Here is a 23,580-nt window from a genome sequence, read left to right as displayed (position 1 = left end):
TTTTCACAAATGCTTTAAAAACTATTAGAAATTTTTTATTAGTACCATATTTCAATAATTAAAACAATTAATAGATTTTAATTATGTTAATTAATTAGTGTAATGTTGCTTTCCTTTAATTAGATGAAGTAAAATTACTTCGCCGTAATCTTTCCCACGCTAAGCATACTACTCCCAGGCAAGGTCATAAGAACCTTTGTGAATCCATCCCACGAAAAATCCGCCTCTATGATCCACGCCAAACACACGAGTTGAATGCTCTCCTTTATTTATTTAACCATGCCGCATACCCTTATAAGCTCAGCTTGGCCCCGGTGCCCCTTTCCAAGGCTCTCCCGTTTAATTAGTGACGCTACCTCCTCCGAGCGATTATATTTAATGTTATATCGAATATATTAAAAATACTTGGATTATGATTTAAAATTTTTATTATAATATTTGAATTATTAAATAAGTAACAATTAATTTTTTACAAAGTCAAGTTACTTATCAAAAGCAATAATTGACGTAATGATAATTAATTTTTTATCATATGAATTTTACATATCTTTAAAATATTTTATTATTTTGTTAATAATTAGATTGTTTGATTAATATAGATTTTAAATTATGAAAAAAATTATTTTATATCTTTATTTTTAATTTTTAAATATTTTATTTTATTTTATTTTAAAAAATAAAATTTAAACATATCATAATGTTGAATTAAATAAAATAGAATTAATTGAAGTCATTTTCCATATTTCGTTCTTAAATACGTACCATTTTCACATTTTTTAATAAAAAATCCTATCGATTATCTTGAATTATCAGAGGTCTATAAAAAGTTAAATCATTAAAACATTTAATTTTTAATTGATTTTCGCATTCAAATTTTTTCCTCAGTTTTCGATTTTCTCTTTATTTTCCGAGAAAATATTAGAAAAAAATAATAGTTGAATTAGGGTTTGTAAACTATTAAGATGTAATCCAAGTTTCCTACACCTTTTTTCAATAATGTTAGCCATACATTAAGCTCTTTAACAACTTTTGTTATTGGTATATAAAAATATTGTGAAATAATTTCCCTAGACAACATCTTTGCATTATTGAAATTTTTAGCCTTCATCTCCTTCATTAATCTCTGTTCTCCACAGTGTCCATCAATGATAATTTTCAAAAGCTTTTGATTTTCTAGTTCAAATAATCTTCCCAGTTCATTCCAAGAACCATTCTGTACAAAAAAGAATTATATAAATATATACAATTTTTTCAAAAAAAATGAGTTTGAGTGTAAAAAATATATTACACTTTGGGTTAAACTTGGATTTTATTTAACATTAACATATAAACTGAAATTATTCATCAATGGACTAGTATCGTAAAAGCTTATGTCTTGTACAGTAAACTCATCGTCCCCATTAAATTATAAAATAAACTGAAAAATTGAACCATGATTGAGGATATAGCATATATGAAGTTAAAATTTAAGAGGTAGGAGGAGGAAAACAAAACGGGTTTAAGAGATGTGGGGTTGGTTGATGGTGGTGATGAGATACTGAGAAAGTGAGGGAAAATTGAAAGGGGGGTTAACAAAAGAATGAAAGAGAAAAGATCGAAGTGTAGAAGTAAATCCAGAAAAAGAAAGAAAAAGGGAAATAAGAAAAATATAAAATAAAAGAAGAAAGAAAAAGAGGTACAAGAGAACGTTACGTGGCGGCGTGCAATTGATTAGTAGTACCACGTCAGCAAAAAATTAACGGCGTTAGATATCAATCTGGGATTAAAAAAAATCATAAGTATGAGTATTAGAGAAATGAATAAATTCATGTACTAATTTTATATAGGATTGGCTTTGTCGTTGGAGTTTGTTTTTATCTGCATAGCTGATCCTAATTGTTTAAGTATTCTTCATATTAGTTTTATTATTAAAAAATTAACTTTTTACTAATTTTTTATATTATTTTAAAATTTCCCATCGATGTAGTTTCAGAAAAAAAAAACTCAATGATTAAGGAATAAAAAAAAAAGAATGAAAGCAAAAGAGGCCTAATCCTTAATTAGACAGATAATGGTATGAACACCCATATGGTATGAATGCTCATATTCCATTCAAGTTGGGTCTTTATAAAGAGGCCTTTCCTCAGCTATTAGCATTCAGAATTACAACAACAAAACACAATCTCATTTGCTCTTGCTTCATATTTCATGATTACTATGTCAAGTATGAGGTCTCATAAACTTGTTTTATTTTTTGCAATATATTGTCTTCTTCTTCAGGAGAAATGCACCGATGCTAGCCAGTGCAACGAGAGTGAGAGAAAAGCGCTACTTGAATTTAAGCACAGCCTTCAAGCTATGGATTTTTTAGGCGACGACGCCCTTTCTTCATGGATAAGTGAGGAGTGCTGTCTTTGGGATGGCGTTTATTGCAGCAGCTTTACAGGATACGTTGAAATGCTCGATTTTGGCTACCAATCCCTGGTTGTAGCAGGTACAGTTAGCCCTTCACTGCTTAAACTACATCATTTGACTTCTTTAAATTTCAGCAGTAATGATTTTAATGGAAGTCTCATCCCAGAGTTTTTTGGTTCTTTGAAAAATTTGATATTACTGGATCTCTCTAATGCTAATTTTAGAGGTCCAATTCCTTCTCTACTTGGAAATCTTTCAATGTTGGAGACTCTTAGATTGGGTGGCAATAGTAGAGTTTTCAATGTTGGAAAACTTGAGTGGCTTTCCCATCTTTCTCGTTTGAAAGAGGTTGATCTCAGTTTCACTAACCTGAGCAATGCCAATGATTGGTCCCAAATCATTAACCATCTTCCTTTGCTTCAAAAACTAAATCTGAGAGATTGTGATCTTCCAAGCATCTCATCTTCTTCTGTTTCCCTTACCAACTCTTCAACATCTCTCAACACTCTCGATCTCTCTGATAATAATCTCCCTTCTTCTGCCATATATCCATGGTTGTTTAATGTTAGCAGCAACCTTGTTTCTCTTGACCTCTCAAGTAACCAGTTGAAAGGTCCAATTCCAGATGCTTTCGGGAACATGATGGCTATTCAAGAACTTTATCTGAGTGATAATCTTTTTATATTAGCAGAAAATCAAGTTAGGGGCGATTCTGGGTTGAATGAAATCGGAAATCTACCAGATTTTAGGGTTCTAGATCTTGGGTACAACCTTTTAAATGGATCCATAAGCAAAAGCATTGGACAACTTTCCAACCTGCAAGTCTTGCGGCTTGCAGGGAATTCTTTTGATGGTGATGTGATTTCCGAAGCTCATTTCTCAAATTTTCCGAATTTACAGGAGTTGGATTTATCGTACACTTCTTTGACTTTAAAATTCAACACCGGATGGATTCCTCCTTTTCAATTGAGTCAAATAAAGCTTTGCTCTTGCAAGTTAGGGCCACGTTTCCCAGATTGGCTTCGGACTCAAATGGACTTCCTACTGGTTTTGGAATACCTTGATATTTCTGCTTCAGGAATTTCGGATTCTCTTCCCTACTGGTTTTGGGACTCATTACATGGATTAAATTTCATAAACATGTCTTTCAATCAAATCAGTGGTACTTTTCTAAATAAATCTATCGCCGTAAGACATCTAGATCTAAGCTCTAATAATTTCTCAGGACCATTGCCAAGTTTTTCTTCAATCTTCATGGAGAGCATTAACCTTTCGAAAAACAAGTTTACTGGTTCAGTATCTCGAATTTGCAATATTACAGCCGAACTTTTGGAATTGCTTGATCTCTCAAATAATCTATTTTCTGGACTGGTTCCTGATTGTTTTAAAAGATTATGGTCTTTAACAGCTTTGAATTTGGCTGATAATAGTTTCGCAGGCTCACTTCCAAGCTCCTTAGGATTTCTGACTCCTCTTGAAATGCTCAGTTTACGTGGTAATAAATTCTCTGGAGAATTACCTTCATCTTTACAGAATTGTACCAAGTTAAAATTTTTGGACTTGAGTGATAATGAATTGTCAGGAGAAGTACCTATGTGGATCGGCCAAAGGCTTTCACGGTTAGTTTTTCTTAGCCTTCAAAGGAACCAATTCAGGGGAAGGATTCCCCATCGACTTTGTGGATTGAAATATTTACAAATCTTGGACCTCTCTGTAAATAAAATCTCTGATACCATACCACCATGCATCAATAATTTCACTTCCATGGCAGAAAAAGTGAGTTTAGATCGAAGGATTGAACATCACCTCTCAGATGAAGGGATTTTTGTATCCTTCACTCGGCTTAGGTATGTTGACGAGGCATTGTTTACATGGAAGGGAACAAAGCAACGCTATCCACAACTTGGACTGCTACTAGCCATTGATCTCTCTTGTAACCAATTAACAGGAGAGATTCCTAAAGAATTAAATCGTCTTCAAGAACTGGTTGCATTGAACTTGTCAAGAAACCTTTTTACCGGAAAAATTCTTCAAAAGATTGGGCATCTAAGACAACTAGAGGTGCTTGACCTGTCAAGAAACAAGTTTTCAGGAAATATCCCAACGAGCTTGTCAGAATTAACATTTCTAAGTACCTTGGACTTGTCTTACAATGACTTGTCTGGAAAAATTCCAACCAGCACTCAACTACAGAGCTTTGATCCTTCATCATTTTCCCATAATAGAGGACTTTGTGGTCCTCCTGTTTCACCGAGTTGCTCGATGGTGGAACCACCTCCTAGCAAACCTGCAGTAGGAGGTGAAGAAGATTGTGATGAGTTCATGAAATGGTTTTACACTGGCATGGGACTTGGATTTGCTGTGGGTTTCTGGGGGTTTTGCAGTGTTGTGCTCTTCAAGCGTTCATGGAGGCATTCATATTATCGTTACCTGGATAATGCAAAGGATTGGGTTTATGTTTCATTTGTTCTGCTGAAAGCAAGGTTAGTGAGGAGAACCAAAGCTCTTCCAACAAGTTGCACAAGGTAATAGATTTACTTTCTTCACTCCTTAACAAAGTTCTTTCAATGTTGAGAAATATATCCTTAACTAATTAACAAAGTTCTATATGATTGCTTTTCAGGTCTGATTAGAACTGCAACTGAAGGTGATTTTTCCTGCACCTGAGAAAATCTTAATAAAAAAAGTTTATAAAGTAATACATGTTTGTCTTTTTGATGATTTCTAATTTCTATATATTAAGAAATTTGTGATGGCTTTCTTTGATTCTCTTGTAATATGTTTATCTTATATTTGATTTGTATATTTCTTTTCCATCAAAAGTAATTTTAGCTAATAAAAGGAAAAATATATTGATTGAAATAAAAATATCAAAATTATAACCATGGTTTCCATAAAATATTGAAAATCTTGTTTATTTTTATTTTTAACCCACAACCTAAATTGTACCATTTTTCCTATCTTCAACATCTAAACAAATCTAACATAACAATTCCACAACAACATGAATATACCTAACAACGTCAACATAAAATTTCAAACAAATTCAAAGTTCCATAACAATCAAGTAGTTTAATTACTTAACTCGTGCTAATTGTATATATTATAATTTACCATAAAATTAATTGTACATTTAAGATTTGAGATTACCTATCATTAATATAAAATGTACGTTATAATATCCTAAGTATATAATGTTAATTTATATAGTATAATTTACCAAAAAATTAGTTCCATATTTAATATTTACGTTGCATATCATTAATAAAAGAAAGTGCATTATAATATCTTAATTGTATAATATTTATTATGCATGCTATATTTACTTATATATAACAAATGATATATTATACGGAGTTTAAACATACATGAATACTATTTTTGTAATATAATATGTATTAAATATAATTATATCTCATATTATAAAATAAATTCATATTAAGTATAATATTTATTTTAATGGTATAAATATTAATTATTTTTATGTTTAAAGTAATTTTAATTAATTAATTTAAAGTTGATCAAATAATAAATTAATAAACACAAATGTATGGATTTCAATGATACCGTACGTCTTATTGTTTGTTTAAGTTTATGAATGCAAAAGAATATGAGTCGAGATCAACTAAATAAAATTTAAGAGAATAATATGTTTAAAAATTATTATAATTAATTTTAAAATATTATTATGCTTTTATATATAACATTGATTAATTTGTGTAAAGTATAATCAGTTTTAAGGTAAATATTGATTTTGTATATGTAAGTTTTGGTATAAACCTTGTTGGAAGCATTTATTTTACTACCAAAATATATAAATTAGATATTTTAAATTAGCAATCTAAATTATCATCTCTATGTTTAGTTTAAAAAATACAGATGGTAAATTTAGATTGGGTATATCCAAATCCACGATCCAAGTTATCATCCCTACATTTAACCCCAATAAAGTGCAGTAATAAAAAAACTTTAGTCCAATAAAAGTACGGTAAATTTTTTAAGAAAAATCTAAACAGTCAACCTAACATTATTTGAGATTTATCATAAAACTTTTGATTAAATTAAATTCTCAAATCCTACGTTAATAAAGATAGTAGAAAAATGTATAACCATATGTTGAGTATAACTCATATTTCAGTTAAATTTGAGAGATAATTTCTTAATTAAATTATGTTTATTTATTTTAGTTGAAATCTAATTAGTTTAGATTATTTTATTATTATTTGACTTAACGATTTAGCCTATCAATAGGTTCTTTTATAACATTAGAAAATACACTCATTAAAGATTAAAACTCATAATACTTTTGTAGAGTTATGTGTTTACGTTTTGAGAGTTATTTGTTTTTGAGTTTCGGGATTTAGTTTTATCTCTATCTTTTATACTCTTCGTTCTTTTGTCATTATAGTAAAATTATTTTTGCCCGTGGTTCTTATCCTCTTTGGATGGGTTTTTTCCACGTTAAATTTGCATGTTTAAATTCTCAATATCTTCCATTATTTTTACTTGTTCGTTACTTAATTGGGTTGATCCCCAACATCTTTCTATTCCACAAAAGATTTGATCAGAGAAATTGTTAAGACAAGTTTCTCTCATGCATTAACGATTCAATCTTCTCACATCTTCAGGTGTGTCAACTCCTTGAGCCTCATGTTCAACCTTTATTACCTGCACAATATTAAACCCTTTGCAAAATATGTAAGAGCTTTGACATCTTTATATTTTTGAAATACACACTGAAATAAAAAATTTTCAAACGAGATCAAGTTAAGAGTTTTTCTATAAAATAAATAGGTTTTATGCGTAATTTCGAAAATAACATGTAAGTGTTTTGTTAAAAGTTAATATTTTCAGAATTCACGATTTCTAAAGTTGGATTAAAACTTTTGGGTTTTTAAACAAACTAATGTAATTTCTCCAGATTCAACCATAACATCTAGATTAGGTTTGGGGTGTTACAATACAAGTCTTTCAGGGAGACCCTGATTTATGGCAGAGACAAACTCTTATTCGAGGATGTGAAATGTCATTTGTTGAGTAAAGACAAACTCAACAATGAGTTTGGTTCCGATAGTAAGGCAGATAGACAAGCTTTCATTTTGGAGCATCAAAGAAGTGAGACAAAAGGTGTCACTATTGTAATAAGTTAGGTCACGTGAAAGTAGATTGTTATAAACTGCGAAATAAAAGGGTTGTTGAGAGTAGCGAGGAAGATGTAGCTGGTGCTAATTTGGCCGATAAAAGCGGTGATGGTTTCTTGTTAGTACCAACTAGTGATAGCTCCGAGCTTACGTTCAAATGGATCCTAAAATTCAAGATGTTATTTTCACATGTGTCCCAACAAAGAATGGTTTTCCACATACAATTCGGATGAAGGTGAAGTTGTACACATGGTAAACAATTCATCCAGTAAGGTAATCAGTATTGGTAATATTAAAATTAGGATGCATGATGGGACAATTATGACACTCTCAGATGTCATGTATGTACCTGATTTACAAAAGAATCTCATCTCCTTGAGTATTTTAGACTCTAAAGGTTGCAAAATCAACATCGAGTCGAGTGGCATTAAGGTGTCTTGTGGGGCTCTCGTTTTGTCAAAAGGTAAAAGGACCGACAGTTTTTATATTCTGGAAGGTTCTACAATGATCAGTGAAATCAGACGTCCCTTATCCATTACGGAGTCGAAATGAACTCATTTGGAGTGGAGGAAATTTGTTCATAGGAGGAAAAAATGTATGATCGTTTCGTTGAAGCTGTTGTGGATGTCGGGTAAGTTTCGAACGTCTGAGAGTTTAATTTTTGTGTTAGAATTGTTTATGTTACATTGTAGTTGAGTGGGTTGTTTTGGTAAATTGAGGAATTGGAACTGATTTGGGGGCAATTAATTGTTGATTTTAGGTGTTGGATATTGCGCGATTGTTTTCGCATCAAAATCGAACCAGGTATGTAACGAGAAACTCGAAAAACAACAAATGACGAAAGTCGAAACTGGATACTATTAACGCAACACAGCCATGTGGTAGGCAGTGTGCGACACACAGCCGTGTGGCAGGCTGTGTATGATACATAGCCGTGTGACAAGCTGTGTACTAGACACGGTCTGGGCTATTTGGGTTGTCTGGGCTACATGGGTGTGTAGTCTCAAAATTTTGAATTTTTCGTACACGTCATTTCGATCGACTGTGGGCCTTCCGTAGATCGGTATATTATTATATGTACCAAAAAAATAAAATCTAGTTATCTACTAGTATAAATTCTGCTATTTGGAAGTATGTTTGAGATGTCATATGATAAGTAATCTTGAAAAATGTTATGTATGTGATTTGTATTTGATATGTCATGCATGTAAACTGTAGCATGTATGATTTCTGTTCTGATTGTATTTGTTTCCGGGATGAGTTTTAATACGTGGAGGAAGTGTTCTGTAAAAGGCAATAATTCGCCTAATTGTTTGGCAGCGCAATTGCAAATATTTTGTAAAGTGTCATATTGACACTAAGCAGTGTGTAAAGTTGGGTAGGTGTTTCATTCTCCACATGATGTGTTGGGATGGTCGGAGTTGGTGTATAGTGGATAGGGGCAGGTTATATGTTTGTATCTGTATTACTCTGATATGATTCTATTTCTGTTAAATCTGTTTGTTATGCATTAACTGTTTAAAGTTATTTGTTATAAACTAAGTTTCGAAAACTCACTTTCTGTTTGACTAATATTTTCAAGTAATCCTCAAACTTAGGCGGGTCGATACAATAGGAATTCGGTTATAAGTTTTGTATTTATTTTAATAATTTTAATTTGGAATTTAAGTGTTCTGTAAATTTTAGACTTTTTGGACTGTTTGGGGTTTTTGACATTATTTACCGTTTTTGTATTATACTGTTTAAACGATTTATCAATAACAACTGTTTTGTACAAAAACCAGATGTTTCAAATATCAAATTGTGTTTTTAAAAATATAACTTTTAAAGAGTTCCGCTCCAAAACCATAAGTTTTTAGAAAATGTAAGCAAACAACCTTTTCAATTAAATTGGTTAAAGAAGATATGTTTTCGAATGAACCAGGATTTTTAAGAGTTTCTGTTGGTTTTCAAAATATATGAAAATTAAATTGACAACCATTCTATGTAGCAACTCTAGATTTGGCCATAACTTTTAGGCCGAGTTTGGGTGTTACAATGAGAACTAAACTTCCTATTTCAACACAAGATTATGTTGATTTATGTGTTGTACGCATTAAGACAATAAGTTATAAATACTCTTCATTACAATTAGTTTTGGTCAAGAGCTAAATATTTCTAGTATTTGAACTTTCGTATGTGCGTATATTCCAATTGCTCCACCACAACACACAAAGATGAGCAATTTCTCAAGAAAAACTGGAAATATATATTAATTATAAGTCTCCTTGTATTATTATATATTTTGAATGTATTGGAGATTCAATTATGATATGATTTATGATTACTATTTTGATGCGATAGTTTTACCGACATTAGGGGGAGAGAAATAATCACTTGTAATGAGTTAAGGGGAGAGTAATTTGAATCAAAAGTTCAGCAAGGATAACTTATTACAAGTTCCAAATATGAAAATTCTCATAAAAGAAAGTAATAAATCTAGATTGTCATATAGTAAAAGAAAGTGCTTCAAAAGAGTCCCAAGACATAACTAATAAGTAAAACTCCAAAAAAGCTCTATGTACTTAAAACTGAAGATTAAAATAATGAAAATATGATATCTTGATAAGTTATGTCAATTCTAAAAAATGTCGAATCGATAATAAAAGTGGTCGGCAATGATTTTGCATGCAATATTATTGTTAAAATAATGAAATAAAAGGAGAATCTTAAATAGATCTATTGAGAAATATAGATATAGAGTAGATTGTTCAAAATAAAAAGACACAACTCAAGTACAATTAAATTCGTGGAGTTTTTGGACCAATAGTCCAAATATCTGAAGGTATAAAGCCGGTAAGGGTACAAATGAAGTAGCTTTGCAAAAGCGAAATAAAAATATGAAGTTTTTCGCTAAGTCCGGACATTAATTGTGAAAAGATATAATATTCTTTTGTGGTGAATACAATAACCTTTGGATATATTATTAAATTGGCAGTTCATAAAAGATTTAATGTGTGTCTAATGGTTGTTATTACAACCTTTTATGAATTACTATATAGTAAAGTTTATGTTAAAATTCTTGAATGATTTAGAATGCTAGAAGCATATTGAAATTCTCAAGAAATTGTTCATTTATATGAATTGAAATAATTTGAACATGTGTGATATGTAACACCCCAAAACCCGGCCTAAAAGTTTAGACCGAATTTCGGAGGTTACATTGATCACCGAAGTGATCGGAAACAAACTTTAATTTAAACCAAGAAAACTTTATTTGTTCATTATGTTTGAAACAATATTAAATTGGCGTCAAACATTCAGAAATAAATCCACAATTTCTAAAGTTCAGTCCACAGTTTGTATAATCATTTTACAAACCGACTTAAAGTTTATCATATAAAACTAGTAAAATTTTACTTAAAGCGAATCAAACCAAATCTGTCTGAGACCTCCAGTATGCCGAGTCCAGCTCTAAAACACGGAAAGTACCTAAAAGGAAAGACACTACGGAGATGAGCTATGCAAGCTCAGTGTGAGTCCGAAACATGAACAGACGACAACAAACAGAGTGACACAATGAATACTTCAGACAAGCATATGCATAAAAATATCACTTACGAAAGTCTCAATCAGTGTATCAAATACAATATCAAACCACAGAAATGATTTTCAGTCATATGCAATCATCAAATCAAGTCACATGACATTAAATATGTTGTCAAGAACCAGAAGTTCATACAAATAAAAAGAATGTTTTGACAAACAAACGTATATTCAAATGCGAACAGATGCACAAGTCAAAATCCTACCCCACCAACCAAAAACCACTTCGTCCATCCATCACACCACATAAAGGCTATGGTAGGCCCATCCACCATGCACACCACATAGAACCATAATACACACCACAACGTGAAACTATGCCACTTAAGTAACTGTATACAGCTGAGCTGATATACTTATAATATAGTGCGGCAAACTGCTGTATAAAAGTATCACAGTTAAAACTGCTAATTCTATCTTCCTTTTCTTCATAGTCAGATCCCAAAATTTTTATGTTATGCAACAATGCACACATTATGCAGATATTATACAAAAACGGACATTAACATTTCTAGTTGAACAGATTCAGATTTAATCATACTTGTATTCAAATGTTCAATTATGACAAAACTAATAAACTCATACTTATTCGCTACAAAAATGAGCAATAAAAGTAAAGCCCATAAGCGCACGTATATATATATGAATCAACTAAACCGAGTCCCAAATACACTTACCGAGGCTTGACTGATGGTCAGATTACATAAAAACATAAAACAGGTAATTTATGACTCAAAACAAAAATTCTGCAAAATAGGGCCACATAGTTGTGTGCCCCGACCATGTGGATGTGCCCAAGCCATGTGGGGGTCTACACGCCCATGTGGAGGCCCCACATGTCCGTGTGAAGGGGACACACGCCTGTGTGAGCCGCCCGTGTAACTGACTGTCCAAAAATGCCAAAAATAAAGAGTAAAAGTGACACAGCCGTGTGGAGATCTCATACATCCTTGTGGATAACATGTCCGTGTGGCACCAAAATTCACCCAAAAACCCTAATTCCCAATTTCACATAGCCATGTGAGCTACCTATGTAGGGCACACGCTCGTATGGCCACCTATGTGGTCACGAAACCACACCAAAACAGCCCGAAATTCATGCTTTTGATGCCGAAACAATCTATAACCATTGGTAACCCAGAAATATACCAAAACATATAGAATTTCATGCACTTCAAAAACAATATGGTACTTCAAGTAACCAATCTCATAAACACACAAGACATTATCGAATTTCACCGCAATTCGATACCGAAGTTAAACCATTTCAAAATACACACCTTAGAACGCGATACCAAGCAGCAAAGATCAATCAATTCGCCCTCACCAACTGTTCGGAAATCTCAATTCACACATAACTTAAACTATAAGAACTTCAATTAATAAATAATAGAGACAACAATTCTACCACAACTCTCATGAACAAAACTTACCCGCTTCGTCTACGGTAAAACAAAACACACAAAGATGATCAGTCTTGACAGACAACACGTAACGTGAGTATAAAACAAAAGAAACAAGAAATCAAAAGAAATAAATTTGGAAAGAACAGAAATAAAAAAAACAATGGGAACAATAGGAAAAAAAATAATAAAAACAAAAGATGAAGAGCGTAAACTTTTCTTTTCTCTTTAAAAAGTAACTTCCTCTTTAAAAAAACATAAAACAGATAAATATCAAAACACTCATAGGGATTCGAACTCGAAACCTAAAGTCACACTAGCACACAAGCAACCACCAAACCAGTAGGCCCATTCTAACATTAAAACGCGAAATTGAACCCAAATGTTCAACCTACTCACTGACCTTAACCACAAACCTCAAAACTTTTAACCCCAAATTCTGGGATGTTACATGCAAATTTGACTAAGTTAATAGGAGTTGAAGGAAGATTATAAAATGATCTAAAATATCTATTTGTTTTTTTATAGAAGAATCATTATTAAAGTTTGCTATAATTATTATTGAAACTTTGAAGAGATTAACATATATTTTCTAAAATTTTCTCACTCATGACTTTCAAAAAACTGATGATATAAATGCTTAACAATGCATTCAAATAATCAAACTAGTACTCAAAATTGAATATATAGAATATGAGAAAGTATGTGATGTTTTCATAAGGGGGAGTAAATACGCATTATACTCTTTTTTGCTTAACCGAAGATTTGTCCCATTAAATTTTCTTGGTAAAGTTTTTAATGAGTTAACATATTATGCGCATTATACATATGTGTACTATTTTTCCTTTATTAATTTTTTTTTTTCTCACAAGATTTTTATCTTAGTAAGGTTTTAACGAGATATATTTTCTATCAATTGATATCAAATGAGAAGTGTTATAAATATTTTGCTACGTGAATATTTATCAAGATCAAGATAAATTTTGATATACTTTAAATTCTAATTGTCATTTAAATTAAATCTCTACTTCATTTATACTTCTTATGTCTATAAATATATACTTTAAAAAACATTGTAAATATTTTAATTGATCAATAAAATACGTCATCTCTTTACTCTCTCATTCTCTTTGTTCTTCACTCTCTGTCTATCAACTTTTAATTAGTTGAAAAAGAATTCTAACAAATATAATAGTATAGGCCATAGTAGTTATGAAATTATAGTTTAGATCCTTTTTTTTGACAAAAATAAATTTAAATATCTAACCAAATTAGGTTGCTTATTCCAACTTTTATTTTATACAGAAAATAGTATAAAAATATAATTTAAAAGATGATAATAATAATAATAATAAAAGAAGCCAAACAAACATGACTATCGATGATAATTATGAGATCATATGATATTTTTTCTTTAGTGTTTACGAATACTAAAACTCCTAAAGTTAGTTATGAATTAAAGGAAATGAACTCAACGAAAATAATTAAAAATAAATAAATATATATCAAGAAAAGGGTTGTGATGATTTTCTTCCAAATTTAACATTTTCAATCATATAAAAACTGAATATGAATAAAATTTGAATATGAATTCGTGAAATAAACAAGAATTTAAATTTATAAAAAAATTATTAATAATTAACAATAAATAAATGCAAATTAACATTTAACCCATTAAAAGTACTGTAAAAAAATTTGAAAAAAATCACCCCCAGCATTATTTAAGATTTATCAGAAAACATTTGATTAATTTTAATTCTCAAATCTTACATTAATAAAGATAGTAGAAAATTGTATACCCTTCCTATTCCGAAGAGACATTGTTTAAGACAGGTTTCTCTCACGCATTAATGATTCAATCTTCTCCACATCTTCAGGTGTGTCAACTCCATGAGCCTCATGCTCAACCTTTATCACCTGCACAATATTAAACGCTTGGTGAATTAATCTTTTTTTTTTTTCTTTTTAAAATCCGTGCACAATATCCAATTATGTAAATTTTCTGAACAGGCATAAAATACAAATACCACTGTTTTTAAACACTCGTGTTAATGTAATTTATGCGGATCGTGAGTGAGGTATGTAAACAACGTTTTGACATTGCAAACCAACATCCAGTTGATTAAATGCATTCATAGTTCTTTTACTTGTTTCGAAGATTTTAATCTGGATTCTAGGGACCTTTCCTACGTTGATGCCCATGGTTATCACTTCCATGTATTGAAGTAATTTATTTGAGACATAAAGCTGACAAAGCTAGTGATTCCTATAGTGTTAACGTTTTGGATGATTTAGGGGAAATGGATTTCATAGGAAAAGAGGACCCTTCTTTTGAACATGTCTCACACACTTTGAGAAGGCTACTTGATGTTCTTGCTAACCTAGCTCAAACAAGTCCTGTTGATGACAAAAGATCTAAGTATTCTCACTCCAATGTCAGTGACCATGGTAGAATTCGAACATCATTTACTAGATAGTCTTGGTGATGAAATTTGGGAACAGGAAAATAACAAAATAAAGACGTTGAAGCTGCCAGATGTTGCAAGACATTTTTCTCAAGGCAAATAGCAGGGATCTGCAGCCAGAACTTTTAAATAGATCGTTTAATATATTTTCAAGACATCTTGGAAACTACAAGTTAGGTCAGCAAACAAAGACTGTTCCTCTCTTGGCCTTAAACATGGCTGGATTTCCTTCTTTGTTGCAAGAGATAATCTTGAAAATCCTTGAATATACTGCAAAAGTAGTGAATTGCGCTCCTAAACAGGAAATGTTGTCTCTATGTTGCCTATTACATCAACCAGTTACGTCAGTTAAAGCTCACCCTCCTTTCAATTTTTGTAAGGTTCCTATCATTTGACCAGCAATACAACAAAGTCCTAAGAGAAGTAGATATGCTGGAAGTCTTGTTGGATGGTTTGAAACAACATAAGTTACTTTAAGGTAAAAAATATCATAATGGTAAAGCCGATCAGTTGGAGAGAACATCCAGTTCTAACAGGTTCAAGCAACACTTCAACAGTGAAAGTGTTGGTATTGCTTCACCCAAGTTCATGGAATCTGGTTCGGGGAAGTTTCTTATTTTTGAAGCAAAGGATATTGGCATTGATTCTGAACTACAGTGCATCTACAAGACATTCACTAGAACTTATTCAGGTTCACAGAGTGATTTGGGTTTGCGGGGGATCAAAATTGAACATATTTCCCATTATGAAGCTGATAGAACTATTCTTGTATCCCTCAGAGTTTGGGAGGACACTTCTAAGCTCCGTGACAAGATTAAAAGCAAACAATTTTCAAGGAAATCTTAGCAAGCTTTCTAATTTTTCCTCTACATGGTTCCGTGCTCACCATTAATCAAGAAGAAAAGTTTAACCATGCTCCACCTAAGAAGCAAAAAAATTGTTTTGGCAACAAATACTGCTGAAAATAACATCACCATAGATGATGATGAAATTTCAGATAAGATGCTGCAACTTCCCAAGGCAAAAAAGTGGTTATTGAAGATGTGGTCAATGTCAAAAAAGCTAGGTCTAGAGGGGGTAATCTATATAATGGACTTTTGGTGAAATGGTTAGGCAAAACAGCTAGTCAAAGTTCTTGGATGGTGCAACGAGTGATGCAGAGAACTGGTCAAAAAATGTATGCTAAAGTGGTAAAAGTTTTCTTATTGGAGTTGATTTTCCAAGCTGAAGAGTGAGACCTGATCATGGGTCGGGCCACCCAGCCCGGCTAGAGACCCGCCCGAAATGTAAGAGGGTTGGGATAAAAATATAGGCCCGAAAAATGAGCTTGGATAAAAAAACAAAACCCATTTAAAAAACGGGCCAAGGCCCAAGTAAGGCATTTTGGGCCCGATCCCAACCCAACCCGGCCCGAATTCACTAAAGGACAAAAAAATTCTATTTTTTAAATATTATTTTTTTGTTATTTTCTCCCTATTTTGCTACCATTTTACTATCATGTTGCGATTATTTTGTTGTTATTGTTTGAATATTGTATAAAACTTATTTTATTATTAATTTTGTTATTATTTTAAAAATTTGTTAATTTTGTTATTATTTTAGAGAGATCTACTTTTTAAGTTGCATCTATCTTAATGTTATTTAAGTATAAATATTTTTAAAATTTATTTTCAATTTATTGAGAAATATTTATTTTGAAGCTTTTAGTATTTTGATGTATTATATATATTTTAAAATTATATAAATAATATAAAATTAATATCATGGGCCAAGTTGGGCCCGAGTTTTAGCATTTTTATCTAGGTCGGGTTTAGGCAAAAATTTAGACCCACTTTTCGGGCCGGGCCTAGCAAACAAACCTAAATTTTTAGTTGAGTCCGACTCAGACGACCCGTGCACACCTCTAAGAGTGACATAGGAGCTTTTAATTATTTTATAATATTTTATTATTTTAGTTTTATTTATTAAGTATTATATATTATGGGCTACTAGGATTATTAAGGGTTTAAATCTAGGGTTAAAATAAAACTTTCTTTGCAAGAAAGCCTAGTAATTTTACTAGCAAAAAAGAAAGGCTATAAAATAAGTTGTAAGCTATAAAACCAACAGTACTATTCTTATTATTTTCTTGAATTAACAGAAAGAAACTAGAGGTTTTTATAACCATACAATTTCTAGAGTTTCAACCTCTTTCTTACTTGTATGCTCAGCCCAAATTCTATTGATATCCTCTAAACCACATCAATCCCTTTCCTTCATCACTAGAATAGACTCCTTTGTACCAAAAGAAATAATGAGAGGGGTTCTGACTTCCGATTCGTTTGCATTATTAACTCACCCCACACTAATATATTTGATGCAACTAAGGTCATTTTAGGCATCCATTCATCTGCCGCGTGAGGACAGCTACATTATAGATATAGCTGACATAACCAAAGATTTAGCCTAGAACCTTGGTTCATTTTTATGTTTGAGTATATTACCTGGTTATATTGGTGTTAACTGAAATTATGGGATAAAGACAAGTGAATTTTGAAGTTTTAATAGCACATAACACATTATCTCAAGCGTGATAAAGTGAAAATGATGGTCCAAATGTGGTAAAGAAGACAAAAATTACATGCAGCAAAGCAGCATCCGCAGTTTCTATAATTTTATGTGACCAGAAAAAGGATTAAACAGTAGTATAAGATTCTTGCCATACCTTCATCTTATAGCCATTCTCAAGGACCTTAAGTTGTTCCAGATCCTCTTCTAGTTGCAGTGGTGTAGGCTGAAGCTTCGGATATATTTGCAGAAACTTTGAATCATAGCTCTGGTTGGACATAAATCAGTACTAATTACAGGAGAAACAATTATTTTTAATTTTAAAGTATAAAAAATTGCTTCTTAATACCTGAATTCCAAGATGAAGCATGTAAGGGAACTGTGGATTGACTTTCGCAGATCTACATCAAATTGATCCACAAATACATTAGTGCAAATGCAATTAAAACAAAAGATATCACAACTAAAATACACACGGACGTGCACATATAAATGTATAATCTTACTTGTTAAATGGTATTAGTCCTCTAGAAAAATAAATAGCATAACCACGATTATCAACCACACATTTCACTCTATTTGGATCAAAAGCATCTTCTGGTTTCAAAGAAGTCACAGCAGTGCTAAACACTGCATCTGGTGCTGCCTGGAGCACAAAGACCATTTTGACACCCCATGAAACGATAAGCACTTGTACAAGGAACAAGTTATATCATTGAAATAAAACAAAAAGAGCTGCAGATGCTAATTTACAGAACTCAGAATAACAAACCTGCAGAGCTTTAACAATTCCATCTATTATCTCAGGTTCAATAAGAGGTTCATCTCCCTGAATATTCACAACAATGTCATACTTCTTCTCTAGCTTTTCAAGAGCTTCATTACATCTTTCGGTGCCTGTAATGTGCCAAAGAACGGATCAACGACTTCAGCTAACCAAGAATAAATGAAAAATTAGCAATATGACGATAATCATGGACCCACCATTTTGACAAGACTCTGATGTCATGATCACATCAGCGCCAAATCCTCGACAGCATTCTGCTATCTTTTCATCATCTGTTGCCACAACTGCATCCGAAAAATAAATATGTCAACACCATAAAATGCTCTGAATGAAGAAGGCAATTCAGACACAAAAAAGTCAAGAGGACATAAAAATTTCAGACAAAACGCTAAACTATCCATCCTGAAGATCAAAGGCAACCATTATTACATCCCTATTTTTTATGCTCCCATATTTTGTTCATAACACTAATCCTAAAGTACAAATCACATAGGTAAAGGATATTGCATGATTCCATTGCCAATATGATGCGTGATAAACAAGACAGAACCAAGATGAAATTTCAGTCATCAATCACTGCCTGAACCTAAATTCACTCTTTTGGATTATATCATCCAGTTGTCCAGCGTGCAATATGAACAACTCTAGCCCATAGACATTAACGTGAATAAAAAACTCAAATTATTTAAGCACATACTTGGATATGAGCAAAATTGAAAGGGAACCATGCAGCAAACGTACCTAGATGGTTCAGTGTGGTCGCCAGTTTTGACCTCTCCCATGTCCTCTATTTAAGACCAAGAGAAATGTCAAGACACAAACATGTAATATGGTCAAATTTTGCGAAGCAAGAAGACAAGAAGTGCTTAAAATTCGGCAATAAAAACTGATTTCTGAAAACCAAGTTTTTGACAAGTTTTCTTCTTCATAATCTAGGGAGGCAAAGCTGGTGATCATGTTTAAACTTCACCGAAGTTAAATGCAGGCATATACATGTCATGGCTTTGGACATAAGCAAACAGATACTTCAATCAGTAGAAACTAATTTTCAACCTATAAAGTCCATCTCACAATATGAAACCCAGATCTTTGTCCAAACCAATATCTCAAGATCCATTGTTATCAAACAAAACGGAATTTCCAAGTTCAAATATGGCTCAACTTAAACCAAATGTACTATAGATCATCTTCCTTCTCAGATATTCATCAACCTATACAAGATCACAAAGAAATCTAAAGCCCTGTAGATAACAAATGCATAATCTGTAGTATTCATTCTCCTACTTGCAGAATATTGATCCTCTTGTTCTTAGGAAAGTAATCAAAGTACTAAATATTAATTACAATGCTTCATTGAACAACTATAACATGCTTGCAGATAATAATAAAAAAATGGATCTTTTGCTTTTTGTCTAATATTTTGGTCCAAATATTAGTATTAGAAATTTAAAAAAAAACACTTTACTCTCCTGAATTACATTAAAAAAAAAAACCCAAACCAATTTCCCTGGAAAACCACAGTCCCCAAACGTTGCAACAAAGAAACTGATATAATCCAAGGGCTTTAGCCGAAAGGGTACCTGGATCATGGGTTTCCCAAGGATATGAACCAAAGGCTTGCCTTCGAACCGAGAAGATGCATATCTGGCGGGTATAATTCCCACGACCCGTGTCCGAAACTTCCTAGCCCGACCCAGATAGGCATGGGCACCAATGGCTACCGCAATTGCTGTGCCAGCTAAAATACTGTGAACTATCCAAGCTTTACCTGTTGAAGAAGAAGAAGAAGAAGACGAGCAGACTGCCATGGTGTTCACGAATTTATTTTTATTTGGTTTCAGATAGAAAGAGAAGGGGGAGACAGAGAGACCTGGAGACAGAGTTGAAGTGTGTGATTCACTGTTTTGAAAGGCGGCTTTGCGGGGAAACAAGGTAATGTAATTTAAGAAGTAATGACGTTTTACCCCTTTTATTAATATACACCACAGCTAATCACATCAATGGCTAATCACTTTAATATACACCAAAATATCCAAGTCCATTTATTTTAGTCAATTTTTTTAATTAATCGATATTCTTTTATCTAATATAATCATCAATTTTATGATATATATTAATTTAATCATAATTTAAAAATAATTTTAAAATTTATAAATTATCTCTATTAAAATTCAAATATATATATATAAATAACTTAGAAATGTCTTGAATATGTGCTTCTGAGTTCATAATTTGTTATGATGAAAATGTATTGGAATGCTTGAAAAATATACGAGAGAATGATAATGTAAGGAAACTATTATCAACTGTTATGAAATGATTTTGGATATTTGGGGTATAGTTTACTTGTTATAAAATTAGTTATATGGAAATTTTTTTAGTCTATACAAATGAGATGCAGAATACATATTGTTTCAGATATATTGATGAAGTGCTAGACACACATTACTTCAATTTATAACAATGAGGGGTAAAGCGCATAGAATTCGAACGTGTCGATGATGTATTGTATGCAATTTATATTGATGTGATGGTAGGTTAATCTATGTATCTATTTTGAGTTCGTGTTTGATTAATAAGGGCCTCAAAATAAGTTTTATATGATTGATTATAAAAATTGACGTGTGAATGAGTAACTTATGCTTGAATACATCAATTGAATACAAAAAATGAAATGAATAAAGCTTTAAAGGCCAATAATGTTATCAAATGAATCAATGGATTCAATTGGTAAAATGATATATGAATGTAAATGTGAATATGTTAAATGTATCATGGAAATGAAATTGAGATTGTATGGTATAATGAATTACATCAAGTAGTGATGAATTACACTCTTTTGTTCAGTATGTGGATTCGTTTATTGTTGTATGTAGGTGACATTTAGGTCTCAAAGATTTAAGGAGGTTGACAATATTCAGGACTCAATTTCAACTCAACAAAGTTAATATGAACTTTCGAATGTTATTTTTGAGTTGGCATGTACCTAGGACCAATATTAGTTCGGAGTCTCTTTTGATGACATTAGTGGATTTGTAATCTAGTTATCAATCTATATATATATATATATATATATATATATATATATATATATATATATATATATATGCGTGTGTGTGTGTGTGATGGCATGATTATATGGTCATGTTGGTATGCATGATCTTTATATAATATTATGCTATGAAACATGAGTTGCTTGCATGCCAAGTAAGTTAATATTGATGTTGGACATTGGTAACTTGTGATCAAGTTGGTGTTATATTGTTTGAATGTAATTAAGTGAGTTTAAGTGGTGTTTAAAACATGAATTTTGAGTACCATAAGTCATGGATTTGATTTGGTAATGTTTAGGGTTAAATTAGGTGAATTTTAAGGTAATTTTTTAGTCTAGACACTTTTTTTGGTATAAGGGGTCAGTTGTATCGAAACAAGTCAGACTGCAAAAAGCTACAATATAAGGGACCTGTATCGGTACAACTAAGGGCTTGTGTTGATGCCAAAGTTTTTGACATAGGTCCTTGTACTATTTTAAACCCTTTTGACCTCTTGAGTTTTGCCTTTGACCTCAGATACTTTTGAACACCTAAAAACTAATTTTAAATGATTTCAACATGATTTTAAATCTTAAAGTCTAGTTTAACTATTTTCAAATATTTTGTAAAATTTTTAGAATTAAATCTAATTTCTTATGGAATGCTCGGTAATAGTCTAAGTTGCTTAATGTGACATCTCACGTTTGAAATTAACGACCAGGTCGAGTGTGGGATGTCATGAAAGGACAAGAAAGTAGTTTCGAAGCACTAAGATATGGAGACTCGGTTGGAGACTACCGATAGCCCTATGGATGGTGCTGTCAAGATTATAGGTGACTTAGCTTTACAGAACAAAGCCTTGGCAGCTTTGGTAGAGGCCTTGCGCAGCGAAATCTTGGAGCTCAAGGGGAAGCTCTAAGAGTTAAAGCCTTGGATGGTGTGCTTGGTGTACCAGGGCATCACGTGGGAATCACAAAGCCAAAAGAGTTCGAGGGTTCAAAAGACGTAAAGGAAGTCAACAATTTCATATAGGGCATACAACAATACTTTCGCACGACCAACATCGAGTACGAGGTGCTTGAGTTTTCATCTATCATCATGTCGAAAAATCAACTTGACATTCTAAGCAATTAACTTACTTCATTGATCATAATAAACTAGTATTCATCTAAAGTTGTGACTAATTGAGTAATTAAAATGGATGTTTTGATTGTCATCTTTTTTCACGCTAAAAGATCTAGTGACACTCTAGACGAGTCAATAAGATGCTTTAGCTGAAACAAATGTTTTTATAGTGTCTTGACAGGTTTGGTACAAACGTGACGTTGTAGAGCTTCATGAGATAAATTGTGTGCTTACACAGACTTGCCAACTAATGTGTTTGTTGTTGCAAATTTATCACAACATATTTTAATTCTATTTTATCTATTTCCTGATGGATTCGATTATACTTCCATATATACAAATTTATTTTGTTTTTTTGGTGTAAGAATTTAGAATTGGTGGATTCAATGTTGGAAAATTTGGACATCACATATATAATAAGGATAATTACATGTTATTATTTACTATCATGATAGTTTAGCCCAAATTAAAAGTGATCTAATTTGGTTAGAATTTTATTGGGATTTTAATTATTAAATAAAGTATGGGTCAAATATGTATAGATACTCTTCTAATCAAATTCTAATTAATGATGGGCTAATTAGAATTTGATTAGAACTAATATGCTAAGGTTATAAATATTAAGGTTATGGTCCCCAAATTATACATAAGATATTTTTTCTAATATCTCATTATAGGAAATAGAGAGCAGATATTCCCTGAATTTCTTGTGTGCTAATTTGGAAGATCAAATCCCCAAGTCCCAGAAAGTTTCAAGGAATCCATGGATTCCGGTATGTTTCCGCATCTAGTTTTGTTCTTGATTTATTCTTAATGATTTGACATGACAGATCCTGGTTTATTAAGTTATATTGTAGATTTATTTTATAAATTCTAACATTCAACACCATCATGGACATGGTTTGCTCCACCAAAGAATGTAAAAGTTTAAGGGGTTGGATGTCGGTGTCAAATATGATATTTGTCTCACACCTATAAGATCATTTTCTTAAAAAGTTTGTCCATGTATTTGGAGTGTTCTTGGAGTTGGAGAATCATATCCCTTTACCCATGTTTGAATGTATATCAGATATGAGTGTCAAATATGCATTCTTCTAGCAA

The 23,580-nt window shown here is 31.9% G+C and overlaps 3 protein-coding genes across 3 annotated transcripts; 2 read left to right on the top strand and 1 right to left on the bottom strand.

Annotated features, from left to right (window-relative positions):
* Window positions 1-2,072: 2,072 nt before the first annotated feature.
* On the top strand, window positions 2,073-4,595 carry LOC108458787 (receptor-like protein EIX2). Its single transcript, XM_053027625.1, has 3 exons — window positions 2,073-2,210; window positions 2,260-4,455; window positions 4,575-4,595. The coding sequence occupies exons 1-3, from the start codon at window positions 2,073-2,075 to the stop codon at window positions 4,593-4,595; spliced, it is 2,355 nt and encodes a 784-aa protein (XP_052883585.1).
* A 52-nt stretch (window positions 4,596-4,647) lies between these two features.
* Window positions 4,648-5,177, top strand: LOC128293041 (receptor-like protein EIX2). Its single transcript, XM_053028109.1, has 2 exons — window positions 4,648-4,919; window positions 5,018-5,177. Exons 1-2 carry the CDS (start codon window positions 4,657-4,659, stop codon window positions 5,025-5,027), a joined length of 273 nt encoding a protein of 90 aa, XP_052884069.1. The 5' UTR covers window positions 4,648-4,656; the 3' UTR covers window positions 5,028-5,177.
* Window positions 5,178-14,240: 9,063 nt separating this feature from the next.
* Window positions 14,241-20,283, bottom strand: LOC108458111 (3-deoxy-manno-octulosonate cytidylyltransferase, mitochondrial). Its single transcript, XM_017757377.2, has 8 exons — window positions 19,903-20,283; window positions 19,064-19,109; window positions 18,520-18,606; window positions 18,308-18,432; window positions 18,042-18,181; window positions 17,885-17,936; window positions 17,693-17,803; window positions 14,241-14,440 (listed from the first exon to the last, which is right to left on the bottom strand). The coding sequence occupies exons 1-8, from the start codon at window positions 20,128-20,130 to the stop codon at window positions 14,348-14,350; spliced, it is 882 nt and encodes a 293-aa protein (XP_017612866.1). The 5' UTR covers window positions 20,131-20,283; the 3' UTR covers window positions 14,241-14,347.
* Between the last annotated feature and the right edge of the window lie 3,297 nt (window positions 20,284-23,580).

The sequence above is a fragment of the Gossypium arboreum genome, chromosome 5, assembly GCF_025698485.1.
Source record: "Gossypium arboreum isolate Shixiya-1 chromosome 5, ASM2569848v2, whole genome shotgun sequence".
In the NCBI taxonomy this organism is placed as follows: Eukaryota; Viridiplantae; Streptophyta; class Magnoliopsida; order Malvales; family Malvaceae; genus Gossypium; species Gossypium arboreum.
Note: the sequence above shows the minus strand (reverse complement) of the source record. Positions and strands in the feature narration are given on the sequence as shown.

Coding starts and splice junctions, on each gene's coding strand:
- LOC108458787 (XM_053027625.1), top strand. CDS start 2,073: ATGAATGCTCATATTCCATTCAAGTTGGGTCTTTATAAAGAGGCCTTT. Junction 2,211..2,259: donor ATTACTATGTCAAGTATGAG/GTCTCATAAACT, acceptor CTTCTTCTTCAG/GAGAAATGCACCGATGCTAG. Junction 4,456..4,574: donor GGCATCTAAGACAACTAGAG/GTGCTTGACCTG, acceptor AATTCCAACCAG/CACTCAACTACAGAGCTTTG.
- LOC128293041 (XM_053028109.1), top strand. CDS start 4,657: ATGGTGGAACCACCTCCTAGCAAACCTGCAGTAGGAGGTGAAGAAGAT.
- LOC108458111 (XM_017757377.2), bottom strand. CDS start 20,130: ATGGCAGTCTGCTCGTCTTCTTCTTCTTCTTCTTCAACAGGTAAAGCT. Junction 18,607..19,063: donor GACCACACTGAACCATCTAG/GTACGTTTGCTG, acceptor TTTCGGATGCAG/TTGTGGCAACAGATGATGAA. Junction 18,433..18,519: donor ATCAGAGTCTTGTCAAAATG/GTGGGTCCATGA, acceptor GGCACATTACAG/GCACCGAAAGATGTAATGAA.